The 19,907-nt window shown below is 45.3% G+C and overlaps 1 protein-coding gene across 1 annotated transcript in view; it reads right to left on the bottom strand.

Moving 5' to 3' along the window:
* LOC311118731 (rap guanine nucleotide exchange factor 5-like) overlaps positions 1 to 19,907 on the bottom strand; it is a 69,325-nt gene that overhangs the window by 26,478 nt on the left and 22,940 nt on the right. Inside the window, exons 4-8 of the mRNA XM_084157664.1 lie at positions 12,665 to 12,763; positions 11,418 to 11,548; positions 11,096 to 11,193; positions 7,132 to 7,162; positions 4,353 to 4,431 (exon numbers count right to left, since the gene is read on the bottom strand). Of these exons, the coding sequence (XP_084013790.1) occupies positions 4,353 to 4,431; positions 7,132 to 7,162; positions 11,096 to 11,193; positions 11,418 to 11,548; positions 12,665 to 12,763 (438 nt within the window). The remainder of the gene's footprint in view (positions 1 to 4,352; positions 4,432 to 7,131; positions 7,163 to 11,095; positions 11,194 to 11,417; positions 11,549 to 12,664; positions 12,764 to 19,907) is intronic.

The raw sequence follows: 19,907 nt of genomic DNA on the forward strand, positions 1-19,907 counted from the left end.
CTTTGAAGATGAAACGTGGCTGGGTCTTTCAGCATGACAATGATCCCAAACACACCACCCGGGCAACGAAGGAGTGGCTTCGTAAGAAGCATTTCAAGGTCCTGGAGTGGCCTAGCCAGTCTCCAGATCTCAACCCCATAGAAAATCTTTGGAGGGAGTTGAAAGTCCGTGTTGCCCAGCGACAGTCCCAAAACATCACTGCTCTAGAGGAGATCTGCATGGAGGAATGGGCCAAAATACCAGCAACAGTGTGTGAAAACCTTGTGAAGACTTACAGAAAACGTTTGACCTGTGTCATTGCCAACAAAGGGTATATAACAAAGTATTGAGAAACTTTTGTTATTGACCAAATACTTATTTTCCACCATAATTTGCTAATAAATTCATAAAAAATCCTCATTTTCTAATTTTGTCTGTCATAGTTGACGTGTACCTATGATGAAAATTATAGGCCTCTCTCATCTTTTTAAGTGGGAGAACTTGCACAATTGGTGGCTGACTAAATACTTTTTTTCCCCACTGTATATCCATCCAGGATACCTGGGCCAGGTCAATTAGGAAGGCCTGCTCGCTAAAGTGTTTTAGGGAGCGTTTGACAGTGATGAGGGGTGGTCGTTTGACTGCGGACCCGTTACGGACGCAGGCAATAAGGCAGTGATCGCTGAGATCTTGGTTGAAGACAGTGGAGGTGTATTTAGAGGGTAAGTTAGTCAGGATGATATCTATGAGGGTACCCATGTTTACGGTTTTAGGATTGTACCTGGTAAGTTCGTTGATAATTTGTGTAAGATTGAGGGCATCTAGTTTGGATTGTAGGATGGCCGGGGTGTTAAGCATATCCCAATTTAGATCACCAAGCAGTACGAACTCTGAGGATAAATGGGAGGCAATCAATTCACATATGGTGTCCAGGGCACAGCTGGGGGCTGAGGGGGGTCTGTAGCAAGCGGGAACAGTGAGAGACTTATTTCTGGAAAGGTGGATTTTTAGAAGTAGAAGCTCAAACTGTTTGGGCACAGACCTGGATAGTATGATAGAGCTCTGCAGGCTATCTCTACAGTAGATTGCAACTCCACCCCCTTTGGCAGTTCTATCTAGACGGAAAATGTTATAGCTGGGGATGGACATTTCAGAATTTTTGGTGGCCTTCCTAAGCCAGGATTCAGACACTGCTAGAACATCAGGGTTGGCGGAGTGTGCTAACGCAGTGAATAACTCAAACTTAGGAAGTAGACTTCTGATATTAACATGCAAGAAACCAAGGCTTTTGCGATTACAGAAGTCAACAAATGATAGCGCCTGGGGAGTAGGAGTGATACTGAGGGCTGCAGGGCCTGGGTTAGCCTCTACATCACCAGAGGAACAGAGGAGGACTAGAATAAGGATACGGCTAAAGGCTTTAAGAACTGGTCTTCTAGTGCGTTGGGTACATAGAATAAAGGGGACAGATTTCCGGGCGTTGTAGAAAAGATTCAGGGCATTATGTACAGACAAGGATATGGAAGGATATGAGTAAAGTGGAGGTAAACCTAAGTGTTGGGTAACAATGAAAGAGATAGCATCACTGGAGGCACCGATTGAGTCGGTCTCCGTGTGTATGGGGGGTGGGACAAAGGAGCTATCTAAGGCAGGTTTAGCTGGGCTGGGGGATCTACAGTGAAATAGTACAATTAGAAATAACTGAAACAGCAATAAGCAAACCATATTGACATGGGAGAGAGGCATAAAGCAATCACAGGTGTCATTTGAGAGAGCTAAGACAACAGCTGGTAATGACGACACAGTTTGGGCTGAGGCTAAACATAAACAGGATGCGGTACCGTAAAAAGGAACAGTCCAGCAGGCATCAGCTGTATAGCTGAGTTATCATAAGGTCCGGTGAACAGCAATAGGATAGTTCGGAGGTAGTTTGGGGGCTGCTAAAGCACTAGCGAGCAAGAGGCCATGGCTAGCGTGTGCTAGCGGGCCGGGGCTAGCAGATGGAATCTTCGTGGTCGACGTCGTAACGGGAAGCCTGTTGTAACCACATCAGACGATTTCGTCGGCAGACCAGTCGTGTAGGATCGGCGGGGCTCCGTGTCAACACTAGGTGGTCCCGTCCGGTTGACAGAGAGGTAGATAGCCGGGAGATGGGCCTAGCTCAGGATGATTAGCCAAACCATAACGTCCATTTTGTTGCAGCTAGCTGGTAGCGTTAAATCCGGAGTTAAAGGTCCAGTGATTCAGTGATTCCGGCAGAAAAACTGATATGTTCTGGGTCGATAATGCGCTGTGCAGACAGTGCAGACTGGCCGAATAATAGTCCAGGCTAGAGCTGGCTGGTAGGTGGTGCAGGCCACGGACAATGGTGAAAAACCGCTAACGGTAGCTAATAGCAAGTAGCTAGTTAGCTGGCTACTCCCGTCCGGTAGACCGAGAGGTAGATAGCCGGGATATGGGCCTGGCTCTAGGCTAGCTCGAGGCTAACTGGTGCTTGCATCGGGGGCAGTGGTGATTAGCCAAACAACAACATCCATTCGGTTGCGGCTAGCTAGTTGCGATTCGGTGATTAATGTCCAGTGATTAAATTATTCCGGCAGAAAAATCCAATGTTCTGGGTGAAATACCGCTAACTGTGGCTAATAGCAAGTAGCTAGTTCGCTGGCTAGCTAGTTTCAACTGGAGATTCTAGATAAAAGGTAAGTCAATAATAGAATCTGTTCCACATTGAGTGAGGCGGGTTGCAGGAAAGTATATTTTGTAGAAGGATGAAAAGTCTGATAGGGAAATATGTACGAAAAAGAAAAAAAAAACAGGGTATTTACAGGCTATTTACAGAAATACGACAAAAACAGGACTGCACTACTACGCCATCTTGGATCTATATATATCCTTCTAGACCTATCCGCTGCCTTTGATACTGTGAACCATCAGATCCTCCTCTCCACCCTCTCCGAGTTGGGTATCTCCGGCGCTACTCAATTGCGTCCTACCTGACAGGTCGCTCCTACCAGGTGGCGTGGCGAGAATCTGTCTCCGCTCCATGTGCTCTCACCACAGGTGTTCCCCAGGGCTCAGTTCTAGGCCCTCTCCTATTCCCTCTATACACCAAGTCACTTGGCTCTGTCATATCCTCACATGGTCTCTCCTATCATTGCTACGCAGACGACACACAATTAATTTTCTCCTTTCCCCCTTCTGAAAACCAGGTGGCGAATTGCATCTCTGCATGTCTGGCAGACATATCAGTGTGGATGTCGGATCCCCACCTCAAGCTGAACCTCGGCAAGACGGAGCTGCTCTTCCTCCCTGGGAAGGACTGCCCGCTCCATGATCTCGCCATCACGGTTGACAACTCCATTGTGTCCTCCTCACAGAGTGCAAAGAGCCTTGGTGTGACCCTGGACATCACCCTGTCGTTCTCTGCTAACATCAAAGCGGTGAACCGATCTTGCAGGTTCATGCTCTACAACATTCACAGAGTACGACCCTACCTTACACAGAAAGCGGCACGGATCCTAATCCAGGCACTTGTCATCTCCCGTCTGGATTACTGCAACTCGCTGTTGGCTGGGCTCCCTGCCTGTGCCATTAAACCCCTACAACTTATCCAGAACGCCGCAGCCCGTCTGGTGTTCGACCTTCCCAAGTTCTCTCATGTCACTCCGCTCCTCCGCACACTCCACTGGCTTCCAGTTGAGGCTTGCATCTACTACAAGACCATGGTGCTTGCCTACGGAGCTGTGAGGGGAACGGCACCTCCGTACCTTCAGGCTCTGATCAGACCCTACACCCAAACGAGGGCACTACGTTCATCCACCTCTGGCCTGCTAGCTCCCCTACCTCTACAGAAGCACAGTTCCCGCTCAGCCCAGTCAAAGCTATTTGCTGCTCTGGCACCCCAATGGTGGAACAAGCTCCCCCACGACGCCAGGACAGCGGAGTCACTGACCACCTTCCGGAGACACTTGAAACCCTACCTCTTTAAGGAATACCTGGAATAGTATAAAGCAATCCTTCCCCCAACCCCCCCCATAAAAAAAAGAAAGAAAAAAAGTGGTTGTCCCACTTGCTATCATAAGTTGAATGCACCAATTTGTAAGTCGCTCTGGATAAGAGCATCTTCTAAATGATGTAAATGTAAATGTAAATGTGCTAGCTACCTCAAAAAGAATGGCACTGAAATGCTCTATACAGAACGTCATCAGCAGACACAAACTGTGGAAACAATGCATGCTGGGAGGAATGTAGGAAGAAAAAAGAAAGACAGGGTCTGCGTCCCTTAATGGCCATAGGGCCCTGCTCAAAAGCAGTACCCTATATAGGGAATAGGGTGCCATTTGGGACGCAGACAGGTTTTACGACCGACTCACCTTCCCTGGTCTCTCTTTGTGTTCCTCTGGTGTGGCGCCCGTTCTCTTTCAGGCTCAGTTGGTGGGAAAGAAGTTTGCTCTAAATGGAGGGACATACATGGAATTCAGAACACATTCATACTGTGTGAGAACACATTCTAACTGTACTGTTGTGGTGTGGTTTCTACAGGAAACAAGAGGACAATAGTCTTTAACAGCCCAAACTGTTACAAATAGGCTATAAGGAAACCTGGCTATTCAAAAGTAAACATATCCCTACAACAGGGATCCTCAACTAAATTCAGCCGCGGGAAGATTTTTTTCTTGAGCGGATGGTCAGGGGGCCAGAACATAATTACAAATAATTTGTAGACTGCAAATTAACCGCAAGAAGCCCAAACAGATACAGTGGGGGAAAAAAGTATTTAGTCAGCCACCAATTGTGCAAGTTCTCCCACTTAAAAAGATGAGAGAGGCCTGTAATTTTCATCATAGGTACACGTCAACTATGACAGACAAATTGAGGAAAAAAAATCCAGAAAATCACATTGTAGGATTTTTTATGAATTTATTTGCAAATTATGGTGGAAAATAAGTATTTGGTCACCTACAAACAAGCAAGATTTCTGGCTCTCACAGACCTGTAACTTCTTCTTTAAGAGGCTCCTCTGTCCTCCACTCGTTACCTGTATTGTCATGTATTAATGGCACCTGTTTGAACTTGTTATCAGTATAAAAGACACCTGTCCACAACCTCAAACAGTCACACTCCAAACTCCACTATGGCCAAGACCAAAGAGCTGTCAAAGGACACCAGAAACAAAATTGTAGACCTGCACCAGGCTGGGAAGACTGAATCTGCAATAGGTAAGCAGCTTGGTTTGAAGAAATCAACTGTGGGAGCAATTATTAGGAAATGGAAGACATACAAGACCACTGATAATCTCCCTCGATCTGGGGCTCCAAGCAAGATCTCACCCCGTGGGGTCAAAATGATCACAAGAACGGTAAGCAAAAATCCCAGAACCACACGGGGGGACCTAGTGAATGACCTGCAGAGAGCTGGGACCAAAGTAACAAAGCCTACCATCAGTAACACACTACGCCGCCAGGGACTGAAATCCTGCAGTGACAGACGTGTCCCCCTGCTTAAGCCAGTACATGTCCAGGCCCGTCTGAAGTTTGCTAGAGTGCATTTGGATGATCAGGAAGAGGATTGGGAGAATGTCATATGGTCAGATGAAACCAAAATATAACTTTTTGGTAAACACTCAACTCGTCGTGTTTGGAGGACAAAGAATGCTGAGTTGCATCCAAAGAACACCATACCTACTGTGAAGCATGGGGGTGGAAACATCATGCTTTGGGGCTGTTTTTCTGCAAAGGGACCAGGACGACTGATCCGTGTAAAGGAAAGAATGAATGGGGCCATGTATCGTGAGATTTTGAGTGAAAACCTCCTTCCATCAGCAAGGGCATTGAAGATGAAATGTGGCTGGGTCTTTCAGCATGACAATGATCCCAAACACACCGCCCGGGCAATGAAGGAGTGGCTTCGTAAGAAGCATTTCAAGGTCCTGGAGTGGCCTAGCCAGTCTCCAGATCTCAACCCCATAGAAAATCTTTGGAGGGAGTTGAAAGTCTGTGTTGCCCAGCGACAGCCCCAAAACATCACTGCTCTAGAGGAGATCTGCATGGAGGAATGGGCCAAAATACCAGCAACAGTGTGTGAAAACCTTGTGAAGACTTACAGAAAACGTTTGACCTGTGTCATTGCCAACAAAGGGTATATAACAAAGTATTGAGAAACTTTTGTTATTGACCAAATAATAATTTTCCATCATAATTTGCAAATAAATTCATTAAAAATCCTACAATGTGATTTTCTGGATTTTTCTTTCTCATTTTGTCTGTCATAGTTGACGTGTACCTATGATGAAAATTACAGGCCTCTCTCATATTTTTAAGTGGGAGAACTTGCACAATTGGTGGCTGACTAAATACTTTTTTTCCCCACTGTATAATATTTTACTAAAATATAATAATTTCAAACCTTGCTTACATTTGTATTCAATCACATATATCTCTCTATTATGCGTGGTAATACTTTGGAACAGATTTCCAAAATAAAAAATCACTTGGAGCTGATTTGCTGTAGTTTTTTACTCAGAAAACTTGGGGGCAAAATAAAATCACCGGCGGGCCAAATTCGGCCCGTGGGCCGCCAGTTGGGAAACCCTGCCAACAATGATGTACTCTTACCACAGGAGGTTGGTGGCACCTTAATTGGGGAGGACGAGCTTGTGGTAATGGCTGGAGTGGAATTAGTGGAATGGTATCAAATACATCCAACACATGGTTTCCATGTGTTTGATGCCGTTCCATTTACTCCGTTACAGCCATTATTATGAGCTGTCCTCCCCTCAGCAGCCTCCTGTGACTCATACAATAGCTCCATTACATCTCATGCAGTTTGGCCTATTACCTTTCTGTGGGGTGAATAGTCATCTCACGCAGTTTGGCCTCTTACCCTTCTGTGGGGTGAATACTCATCTCATGCAGTTTGGCCCCTTACCTTTCTGTGGGGTGAATAGTCATCTCATGCAGTTTGGCCCCTTACCTTTCTGTGGGGTGAATACTCATCTCATGCAGTTTGGCCCCTTACCTTTCTGTGGGGTGAATAGTCATCTCATGCAGTTTGACCCCTTACCTTTCTGTGGGGTGAATACTCATCTCATGCAGTTTGGCCTCTTACCTTTCTGTGGGGTGAATAGTCATCTCATGCAGTTTGATCTCTTACCTTTCTGTGGGGTGAATAGTCATCCACTGTACTGGAGAGAGAAACAAAATCAAACAATTAGACCATGAGACAAGAACGACAAAAAAACTATACACAATCAACTAGTAACATAGTACTGTGATTTTCCATCAATCAACTAGTAACCTGGTATTACTGTGATTTTCCATCAATTAACTAGTAACCTAGTAGTACTGTGATTTTCCACCAGGACTACATGGCTCTATATCACCATGCTAGTGTATAAATAGTAACAATAACACCATTCAGATTCACAGCCTTTATTGTCAAGGTGAAATGAGTCATGGTCCTGATTAGATTAATCAAGGCTAGGTGACATGAGTCATGGTCCTAATTAGATTAATCAAGGCTAGGTGACATGAGTCATGGTCTCTAACATTGCATTATTAAAGGTGCAATATGTAGAAATCGCTCCGCCATTTCCTCGTTGCTAACATTCTAATAGTTTGCCTAATTTCAGTTTATGTGAATCATTGTATTATCTAAACCGCTGTGAAATATATTTTCTATAACCAAAAATATTGTATTTTCAGCTGTTTGAAGCTGGTGTACAAAACCGAAAGTAAAAGACGCAAAAACTAAACTCAAGAACGGGAAGCATAGAAAGAGCACACATAGACCAGATCTACCACTCCTTAGACTTGCTTTCAATGAGAATAACAGATCTATAACTCACATTTCTATGTGAATTTGGTCTGGAGGGAGTAGGTGAGGAGAAGGAAGGGAGGAGGGAGGAGAGGAGGGGAGGGGAGGGTTGACATGGGATGTGTCCCAGTGTCTGTGGGGAGGGGAGGGTTGACATGGATGTGTCCCAGTGTCTGTGGGGAGGGGAGGGTTGACATGGGATGTGTCCCAGTGTATGTGGGGAGGGGAGGGTTGACATGGGATGTGTCCCAGTGTATGTGGGGAGGGGAGGGTTGATATGGGATGTGTCCCAGTGTCTGTGGGGAGGGGAGGGTTGACATGGGATGTGTCCCAGTGTATGTGGGGAGGGGAGGGTTGATATGGGATGTGTCCCAGTGTGTCTGCTGTTCTCTGACAGAAAGCAGAGGGTTGTTTTCACTCCCAGGTCAAAGGGCAAACACAGAGATTCTCTCTGAAGCATTTCTATTCAACATGAAGGTCTAGTTGACATGCAGCCATGTCTGTACCTAGAGGGACGAGCCTAGAAGACCGTAGCACACTAACTCACTGATTTATAATATCGATCAGAGGAAGATGCATTGTACTCGATGGACACCATGTTCAATATTCTGGGTGTTCTTGGATGTGTGTGTTTGTCAACAAGGAAGGAATCCTCAATGCTATTGGCAATAATAGAACCAACAGTACAAATGGAACAACAGGCCTCTCTGTCACAGCTGGTGCTTTCCCAGCTATTCTTCCTACGTGTCTTAGACCGCTGACACAGAGGGAGAGGAACTCAGTGACCTTCACATTTCAGTACAACAACACAGCCCCCAACAGCACAACAACACTCCCCAAACAGTACAACAACACAGCCCCAAACAGTACAACAGCTGTTTACCAGCTACATGTTCGGAATTCACACTTAGGAGAGATAATCCACGCATACATTACACATAAATACACTATATATACAAAAGTATGTGGACACTCCTTCAAATTAGTGGATTCGGCTATTTCAGCCGCACCCGTTGGTGACAGGTGTATAAAATCGAGCACACAGCCATGCAATCTCCATAGACAAACACTGGAAGTAGAATGACCTTACTGAAGAGCTCAGTGACTTTCAACTTGGCACCGACATAGGACCTTTCCAACAAGTCAGTTCGTCAAATTTCTGCCCTGCTAGAGCTGCCCAAGTCAATCAATCAATCAATTTTATTTTATATAGCCCTTCTTACATCAGCTAATATCTCGAAGTGCTGTACAGAAACCCAGCCTAAAACCCCAAACAGCTAGTAATGCAGGTGTAGAAGCACGGTGGCTAGGAAAAACTCCCTAGAAAGGCGAAAACCTAGGAAGAAACCTAGAGAGGAACCAGGCTATGAGGGGTGGCCAGTCCTCTTCTGGCTGTGCCGGGTGAAGATTATAACAGAACCATGCCAAGATGTTCAAAAATGTTCATAAGTGACAAGCATGGTCAAATAATAATCAGGAATAAATCTCAGTTGGCTTTTCATAGCCGATCATTAAGAGTTGAAAACAGCAGGTCTGGGACAGGTAGGGGTTCCATAACCGCAGGCAGAACAGTTGAAACTGGAATAGCAGCAAGGCCAGGCGGACTGGGGACAGCAAGGAGTCACCACGGCCGGTAGTCCCGACGTATGGTCCTAGGGCTCAGGTCTCTCAGTTGGCTTTTCATAGCCGATCATTAAGAGTTGAAAACAGCAGGTCTGGGACAGGTAGGGGTTTCGTAACCGCAGGCAGAACAGTTGAAACTGGAATAGCAGCAAGGCCAGGCGGACTGGGGACAGCAAGGTGTCATCATGCCCGGTAGTCCTGACGTATGGTCCTAGGGCTCAGGTTCTCAGAGAGAAAGAGAGAACGAGAGAATGAGAGAGAGCATACTTAAATTCACACAGGACACTGGATAAGACAGGAGAAGTACTCCAGGTATAACCAACTAACCCCAGCCCCCCGACACATAAACTACTGCAGCATAAATACTGGAGGCTGAGACAGGAGCGGTCCGGAGACACTGTGGCCCATCCGAAGAAACCCCCGGACAGGGCCAAACAGGAAGGATATAACCCCACCCACTCTGCCAAAGCACAGCCCAGTCAACTGTAAGTGCTGTTATTGTGAAGAGCAACAACGGCTCAGCCGCGAAATGGTAGGCCACACAAGCTCCCGGAACGGGACTGGCGAGTGCTGAAGCACGTAGCACGTAAAAATCGTCTGTCCTCGGTTACAACACTCATCACTGAGTTCCAAACTGCCTCTGGAAGCAATGTCAGCACAAGAACTGTTCGTCAGGAGCTTCATGAAATGGGTTTTAATGGCCGAGCAACCGCACACAAGCTTAAGATCACCATGTGCGGCTGGAGTGGTGTAAAGCTTGCCGCCATTGAACTCTGGAGCAGTGGAAATGCGTTCTCTGGAGTGATGAATCATGCTTCACCATCTGGCAGTCCGACGGACGAATCTGGGTGGATGCCAGGAGGATGCCAGGAGAACGCTACCTGCCCGAATGCATAGTGCCAACTGTAAAGTTTGGTGGAGGACTAATAACTGTTTTTCATGGTTCGGGCTAGGCCCCTTAGTTCCAGTGAAGGAAAATCTTAACGTTGCAGCATACAATGACATTCTAGTCAATTCTGTGCTTCTAACTTTGTGGCAACAGTTTGGGGAAGGCCATTTCCTGTGCACAAAGCGAGGTCCATACAGAAATGGTTTGTCGAGATCGGTATGGAAGAACTTGACTGGCCTGCACAGAGCCCTAATCTCAACCCCATCCCCACCTTTGGGATGAATTGGAACGCCGACTGCGAGCCAGGCCTAATTGCCCAACATCAGTGCCCGACCTCACTAATGCTCTTGTGGCTGAATGGAAGCAAGTCCCCACAGCAATGTTCCAACATCTAGTGGAAAGACTTCCCAGAAGAGTGGAGGCTGTTATTAGCAGCAAAGGAAGGGACCAACTCCATATTAATGCCCATGATTTTGGAATGAGATATTCAACGATGTTCCACATACTTTTGGTCATGTAGTGTAACTAATTCATCATATAAATTATTCCATTATTCAATTCCTAAGTCTCGCATGTTAAATATATTGGTGGCTACAGTGGTCTACAGTGGTCCTCTGTAGCTCAATTGGTAGAGCATGGCGCTTGTAACGCCAGGGTAGTGGGTTCGATCCCCGGGACCACCCCTACGTAAAAATGTATGCACACATGACTGTAAGTCGCTTTGGATAAAAGCGTCTGCTAAATGGCATATTATTATATTATTATTAAATGCATTATATGGCCACTCACTGTCTGCGATGCAGCCGCAGGAGTTTCTGTAGATCCTTCTGCTCCTTCTCCAGAGTTGGATAGTCATACAGGTCATCCAGAAGGAAACGATACAATGTCTGAAACACAAAGACAACATCTAATGTCTGTTTTCACCCTCCCTTATCATGATATCACTTATTTTAGGGTCATCTCACTGTCCCATATCCCTAGCCTGGCCCCAGATTTGTTTGTGCTGTCTTGCCAACTCCTTATAAATGACTGAAGGAGTTTGAAAGACAGCACAAACAGATCTGGAAACAGGCTATAAGATCCCTTCTTCTCCTCCCTCGCTCCGTCATACCTTCATGAAGAGTTTCACATGCTCGTCTTCTCGTAGGAAGTCCCTGTAGAGTGTTGTCCACTGTGTCACCAGGTGCAGGACCTTACGTTTCCTGTCCAGAACCTCCTTCCCTTCCTCTTTCCCCCGGTGGTGTCTCTTTGAACAATAGGTGGGCTCCATGAGTTAAGGCATCAACACAGCAGGAGAGAGGTCTCTCAGTAGGCGTTGTGTGTATTGACATTAGCCAGGCCAACAGGATCAACACCGCTATTTTTAATTGTTCCAAGTTGTGAGGTATATGTGTGCAGTGATTCTATGGGTGAGGTTTGTGTGTGTGTGTGTGTGTGTGTGTGTGTGTGTGTGTGTACAGTACAGAAAAGCCGGTAGCTTTAGAGGTAAGGGTGGTGTACTGTATCTAGAGGTAAGGGTGGTGTACTGTATCTAGAGGTAAGGGTGGTGTACTGTATTCTAGAGGTAAGGGTGGTGTACTGTATTCTAGAGGTAAGGGTGGTGTACTGTATTCTAGAGGTAATGGTGGTGTACTGTAGTCTAGAGGTAAGGTTGGTGTACTGTAGTCTAGTGGTAAGGGTTGTGTACTGTAGTCTAGAGGTAAGGGTGGTGTACTGTAGTCTAGAGGTAAGGGTGTTGTACTGTAGTCTAGAGGTAAGGGTGGTGTACTGTAGTCTAGAGGTAAGGGTGGTGTACTGTAGTCTAGAGGTAAGGGTGTTGTACTGTAGTCTAGAGGTAAGGGTGGTGTACTGTAGTCTAGAGGTAAGGGTGGTGTACTGTAGTCTAGAGGTAAGGGTGGTGTACTGTAGTCTATAGGTAAGGGTGGTGTACTGTAGTCTATAGGTAAGGGTGGTGTACTGTAGTCTAGAGGTAAGGGTGGTGTACTGTAGTCTAGAGGTAAGGGTGGTGTACTGTAGTCTAGAGGTAAGGGTGGTGTACTGTAGTCTATAGGTAAGGGTGGTGTACTGTAGTCTAGAGGTAAGGGTGGTGTACTGTAGTCTAGAGGTAAGGGTGGTATACTGTAGTCTAGAGGTAAGGGTGGTGTACTGTAGTCTAGAGGTAAGGGTGGTGTACTGTAGTCTAGAGGTAAGGGTGTTGTACTGTAGTCTAGAGGTAAGGGTGGTGTACTGTAGTCTAGAGGTAAGGGTGGTGTACTGTAGTCTATAGGTAAGGGTGGTGTACTGTAGTCTAGAGGTAAGGGTGGTGTACAGTAGTCTAGAGGTAAGGGTGGTATACTGTAGTCTAGATGTGACCACCACTGCCTGTAGTAGAAGGATATTGTCCCAAAAGAGCCTGACACAGATCACTGGTTGACATGAACACCAGGTATGTCAGCAGGAAGTCATCCAGGAGAGGCTCTGTAAAACAGGAAACAGAACAACTTCCAATAGAACTGGGTAAAACTGATTCAAATCCAATGTAATTGGATAGAATGTAATTAATGTTTAATTATTAATGACCAAACCAAGCTTGTATGATCCTTAAAGCTACCTTCAAGCATCCGTAGGCTACTTCAAAGATGCAGACCATACAAAATTGTGCTCATACAGTAAATTAATTAAACAAATGGAAAAAGCCTGATCTCTGAAAAGTGAATTCCACCTTCTGACATCTTTTGTAACGTTTCTCTTTAACTATATTAATCTAAACTCCTCCCACCTGCTGTTACCATTAGCTCCAACGCCATCCAGCTCTCCGCTCTACCTACAGCATTTCTATGTTCACACTGTGCCAAGCTCATTTAGTACTGACCTTGAAGAACTCCATGGAGGTTTTCAATCACTACACTGTCTATTGAAAGTAATGTCTTCAGTTAGCAATGTGTAAAACATATTAGCAAACCTGTGGATGGACACAAAATAAGTACCAATCGGGCAACCCCAATGCATAGTGGGGAAGAAATTACATTTGAATATATGAATATAATCATTGCGAAAAGCATCCCCCAAGACGAGAATTTATGAATATATATCCCCGGCCTACACAATGTCTCAGTGTTGTGATATAAATATGCAAAAAAACACATTGGCTTAAAGAAATCATTAAGGCAAAATTATTTTAATTAGATAAGGGTGACAGGTCTCACCCAGTGAAAGTAATTACTCCTAACAATCAGTGAAAGATCCTTGTGCAATGTGAAAATGACTCTAAAACACATATAGAGCCCATCCCAAATGGCACCCTATTCCATTGTGTTCTACTTCTGACCAGGGCCCATCTAGGGAATAGGGTGCCATTTGGGACACAGACTATAGACTCTCGAAATGAGAATGTTAACGAATGAACACAGGATCGGAACACAGGTTGAAAGAGAGAGAGATTGAGAGAGGATCTCAATGTGTGTGAGTGACCTTTCCACTGGTCCTGACCTCCTAGTTGACTCATCGTTATTCTAAGTCACTCAGGGAATGACTCACACGCTTTCCAATGATGATTGTTCCATTTTAATTTGCTCCCTGGATACTTAAGCTATGTCGAATGACTCCCTCCTTCCCCTGTAGCCTGATCATTAATGTATACTGGGCTGTTCTCTGTCTGCTACAGGCAGTAGCAGGGAAGATAAGGCTACGTTGTTAACCTGCCGCTTGACACTGGTGTAAAGTACTTCAGTCAAAATACTTGAAAGTTCTACTTACAGTAAGTAGTTTTTTCGGGTATCTGTACTTTACTTTACTATTTATATTTTCACAACTTTTACTTTTACTTCACTACATTCCTAAATAAAATTATGTGCTTTTTACTCCATACATTTTCCCTGACACATTTCTTTTTTTAATGCTTAGCAGGACAGGAAAATGGTCTAATTCACACACTTATCGAGAGAACATCCCTGGTCATCCCTACTGATGCTGATCTGGTGGACTCACTAAGCACATGCTTAGTTTGTAAATTATGTCTGAGTATTGGAGTGTGCCCCTGGCTATCAGTAAAAAATTTAATAAAAAATGAGGCCGTCTGGTTTGCTTAATATAAGGAATTTAAAAGTATTTATACTTTTACTTTTGATACTTAAATATATTTTAGCAATTACATTTACTTTCGATACTTAAGTATAGTTAAAAGCAAATACTTTTAGACTCAAGTAGTATTTTACTGGGTCATTTTCTATTAAGATATCTTTAATTTTACTCAAGTATGACAATTGGGTACTTTTTCCACCATTGCTGCTTTACTCTAACCGCCGGTCCAGTCGATGCTCTAAATCAAATTATATTTCCAATGCCGTCGTAGCAATCTGATATTTGCTTAGCCTTAACCCATTGCTTTAATGTGTTTACAAGCATCATTGACGGTCGCTGCGTCCTTGTGTGCAGACATCTCAAGGTTACAGGACATGTCATTCCTAGATATATGCTTTGATTTCATTATTAACAATGGCTTTGAACATTATCTAATAAACAGATTTGTCAATGTGAAAATACCAACTCAGCTGGAAAATCAATTCAATGTTGTTGTTTTTTCTAGATCATTTGTTGTGTTTTCTTTGGTAAAAGTGCACCATCGTGACAATAAACAGTTCCATTTGAGAGGAATTTCAAGGGATCTCGTCAGATAACTACTCTATGATTATTTGCTATTTTTGTCAGTGGCATTAAGAGGTTTGTTGTTTGTTTGTTTGTAACTGCATATTTAGGTATTGAGCATCCCAGAAACAATTTTTGAAGAAGACATTTGGAAATCCAAACGCTTGGGGCGGGTTGACATTCTGTGTTGTGCAGGCCCAGAACTGATCGTCCAAGTTATGCAAGTCATTGAGAGGGAGGGAGAGTGTCCGTGCCTGTGTGCGTGTGTGTGTCTGTGCATGCCTGTGAGCGTGTGTGCGTGTGTGTGTGTTTCCAGAAAAGCTGCCATGCAGCCAGGCCACAGAGTAAAGACAAGCTGTTCAAATCCTATTAGTAAGAATATGTTCCCTCCCCAGCTCTGTGTCAGTGTGCCTCACATCCCAGCATTGTATGTTGTCCCCTTTCATTTCACACTTACTTCCCTGGGCTTTGTGTGCTGCGTTCAGCTCCACAGAACACTGCTCCCTCCCTCCCATCGTTATGTTAATCCACAGCACAGCGTACAGCTGTAGACACATCACTCACTCAGCGCTTTATGAGGAGAAACATGCAAACAGAGCAACATTCAACACACACACTGAAACACCACATACTGTCGTAGGCTAGTTCAGCAGACAACTCCCAACACCCAAACACACATCCTGTATGATGTGCAAGAACACAAACACACATGCATACACTAATGCACACACACTCACACACACTCTCACACACTCACACTCACACACATTCACACACACTCACACACACACTGTACACACACACACACACCTCTTCTGCCGCTGGTACTACATTAAATCTCTTGTGTCTGTTATTTCCAGGTAACCCTGACCTGACCCCAGTCTCAGGACTAACCATAATACACACTACTACCCACTAAGCAGGGCAAGCAGTAACCATAATACACACTACTACCCACTAAGCAGGGCAAGCAGTAACCATAATACACACTACTACCCACTAAGCAGGGCAAGCAGTAACCATAATACACACTACTACCCACTAAGCAGGGCAAGCAGTAACCATAATACACACTACTACCCACTAAGCAGGGCAAGCAGTAACCATAATACATACTACTACCCACTAAGCAGGGCAAGCAGTAACCATAATACACACTACTACCCACTAAGCAGGGCAAGCAGTAACCATAATACACACTACTACCCACTAAGCAGGGCAAGCAGTAACCATAATACACACTACTATCCACTAAGCAGGGCAAGCAGTAACCATAATACACACTACTACCCACTAAGCAGGGCAAGCAGTAACCATAATACACACTACTACCCACTAAGCAGGGCAAGCAGTAACCATAATACACACTACTACCCACTAAGCAGGGCAAGCAGTAACCATAATACACACTACTACCCACTAAGCAGGGCAAGCAGTAACCATAATACACACTACTACCCACTAAGCAGGGCAAGCAGTAACCATAATACACACTACTACCCACTAAGCAGGGCAAGTAGTAACCATAATACACACTACTACCCACTAAGCAGGGCAAGCAGTAACCATAATACACACTACTACCCACTAAGCAGGGCAAGCAGTAACCATAATACACACTACTACCCACTAAGCAGGGCAAGCAGTAACCATAATACACACTACTACCCACTAAGCAGGGCAAGCAGTAACCATAATACACACTACTACCCACTAAGCAGGGCAAGCAGTAACCATAATACACACTACTACCCACTAAGCAGGGCAAGCAGTAACCATAATACACACTACTACCCACTAAGCAGGGCAAGCAGTAACCATAATACACACTACTACCCACTAAGCAGGGCAAGTAGTAACCATAATACACACTACTACCCACTAAGCAGGGCAAGCAGTAACCATAATACACACTACTACCCACTAAGCAGGGCAAGCAGTAACCATAATACACACTACTACCCACTAAGCAGGGCAAGCAGTAATCATAATACACACTACTACCCACTAAGCAGGGCAAGCAGTAACCATAATACACACTACTACCCACTAAGCAGGGCAAGCAGTAACCATAATACACACTACTACCCACTAAGCAGGGCAAGCAGTAACCATAATACACACTACTACCCACTAAGCAGGGCAAGCAGTAACCATAATACACACTACTACCCACTAAGCAGGGCAAGCAGTAACCATAATACACACTACTACCCACTAAGCAGGGCAAGCAGTAACCATAATACACACTACTACCCACTAAGCAGGGCAAGTAGTAACCATAATACACACTACTACCCACTAAGCAGGGCAAGTAGTAACCATAATACACACTACTACCCACTAAGCAGGGCAGGCCGTCTTCTATGAGTTAAAAAAGCGACTGCGTCTTAATTGGCACCTGGTCAAATGTAGTGCACTACAGGGAATAGGATGCCAAAACCAACCAACTAATATTTAATTATGGGATGGGGCTAGACTCGGCTAGAGGCTTAGTTCAGTAGCAGGTTCTGCTTCCCATCATGCACTTCTCTACAGTATGAAGCACTCTGCTCTAGAGTCATGTTTTGTTCAATTGCACCATGACTTCCTGAAATGAGTCTCCCTGCTTGTACAAAAAATATTACATTAAAAAGAGAAAATCCAACTCCTATGGACGGTGAGGTCCAACGGCAATAACTACTGTAATCCTGCAATGTTAGGAGACCACAGTGAAGGAAAGAATATACTATGGGCTGAGCAATGCTTGGGCTTGCAAAATTCTCAGGTTTTTCTGAAATCCCAGTTGGAAAGGTCCTGGATTTAGGAGGATAGAAGCAGGAAATCCAGAATCCTCCAACCAGAATTCAAATCAAATCAAATCAAATCAAATCAAATTTTATTGGTCACATGCGCCGAATACAACAGGTGCAGACATTACAGTGAAATGCTTACTTACAGCCCTTAACCAACAGTGCATTTATTTTAAACAAAAAAAGTAAGAATAAAACAACAACAAAAAAAGTGTTGAGAAAAAAAGAGCAGAAGTAAAATAAAGTGACAGTAGGGAGGCTATATATACAGGGGGGTACCGTTGCAGAGTCAATGTGCGGGGGCACCGGCTAGTTGAGGTAGTTGAGGTAATATGTACATGTGGGTAGAGTTAAAGTGACTATGCATAAATACTTAACAGAGTAGCAGCAGAGTAAAAAGGATGGGGTGGGGGGGCAGTGCAAATAGTCCGGGTAGCCATGATTAGCTGTTCAGGAGTCTTATGGCTTGGGGGTAGAAGCTGTTGAGAAGTCTTTTGGACCTAGACTTGGCACTCCGGTACCGCTTGCCGTGCGGTAGCAGAGAGAACAGTCTATGACTAGGGTGGCTGGAGTCTTTGACAATTTTGAGGGCCTTCCTCTGACACCGCCTGGTATAGAGGTCCTGGATGGCAGGACCCTCTGTAGTGCCTTGCGGTCGGAGGCCAAGCAGTTGCCATACCAGGCGGTGATGCAACCAGTCAGGATGCTCTCGATGGTGCAGCTGTAGAATTTTTTGAGGATCTGAGGACCCATGCCAAATCTTTTTAGTCTCCTGAGGGGGAATAGGCTTTGTCGTGCCCTCTTCACGACTGTCTTGGTGTGTTTGGACCATGATAGTTCATTGGTGATGTGGACACCAAGGAACTTGAAGCTCTCAACCTGTTCCACTACAGCCCCGTCGATGAGAATGGGGGCGTGCTCAGTCCTCTTTTTTTTCCTGTAGTCCACAATCATCTCCTTTGTCTTGGTCACGTTGAGGGAGAGGTTGTTGTCCTGGCACCACACGGCCAGATCTCTGACCTCCTCCCTATAGGCTGTCTCATCGTTGTCGGTGATCAGGCCTACCACTGTTGTGTCGTCGGCAAACTTAATGATGGTGTTGGAGTCGTGCCTGGCCATGCAGTCATGGGTGAACAGAGAGTACAGGAGGGGACTGAGCACGCACCCCTGAGGGGCCCCCGTGTTGAGGATCAGTGTGGCAGATGTGTTGTTACCTACCCTTACCACCTGGGGGCGGCCCGTCAGGAAGTCCAGGATCCAGTTGCAGAGGGAGGTGTTTAGTCCCAGGATCCTTAGCTTAGTGATGAGCTTAGAGGGCACTATGGTGTTGAATGCTGAGCTGTAGTCAATGAATAGCATTCTCACGTAGGTGTTCCTCTTGTCCAGGTGGGAAAGGGCAGTGTGGAGTGCGATAGAGATTGCATCATCTGTGGATCTGTTGGGGCGGTATGCAAATTGGAGTGGGTCTAGGGTTTCTGGGATAATGCTGTTGATGTGAGCCATGACCAGTCTTTCAAAGCACTTCATGGCTACAGACGTCAGTGCTACGGGTCGGTAGTTATTTAGGCAGGTTATCTTAGAGTCCTTGGGCACGGGGACTATGGTGGTCTGCTTGAAACATGTTGGTATTACAGACTCAGTCAGGGACATGTTGAAAATGTCAGTGAAGACACTTGCCAGTTGGTCAGCACATGCTCGGAGTACACGTCCTGGTAATCCGTCTGGCCCTGCGGCCTTGTGAATGTTGACCTGCTTAAAAGTCTTACTCACATCGGCTACGGAGAGCGTGATCACATAGTCATCCGGAACAGCTGGTGCTCTCATGCATGCTTCAGTGTTGCTTGCCTCGAAGCGAGCATAGAAGTGGTTTAGCTCGTCTGGTAGGCTTGTGTCACTGGGCAGCTCGCGGTTGTGCTTCCCTTTGTAGTCTGTAATAGTTTTCAAGCCCTGCCACATCCGACGAGCGTCAGAGCCAGTGTAGTATGATTCAATCTTAGACCTGTATTGACTCTTTGCCTGTTTGATGGTTCGTCGGAGGTCATAGCGGGATTTCTTATAAGCGTCCGGGTTAGAGTCCCGTTCCTTGAAAGCGGCAGCTCTACCCTTTAGCTCAGTGCGGATGTTTCCTGTAATCCATGGCTTCTGGTTGGGGTATGTACGTACGGTCACTGTGGGGACGACATCAT

Source organism: Coregonus lavaretus (assembly GCF_964263955.1).
Source record: "Coregonus lavaretus genome assembly, chromosome: 3".
Taxonomy (NCBI): domain Eukaryota; kingdom Metazoa; phylum Chordata; class Actinopteri; order Salmoniformes; family Salmonidae; genus Coregonus; species Coregonus lavaretus.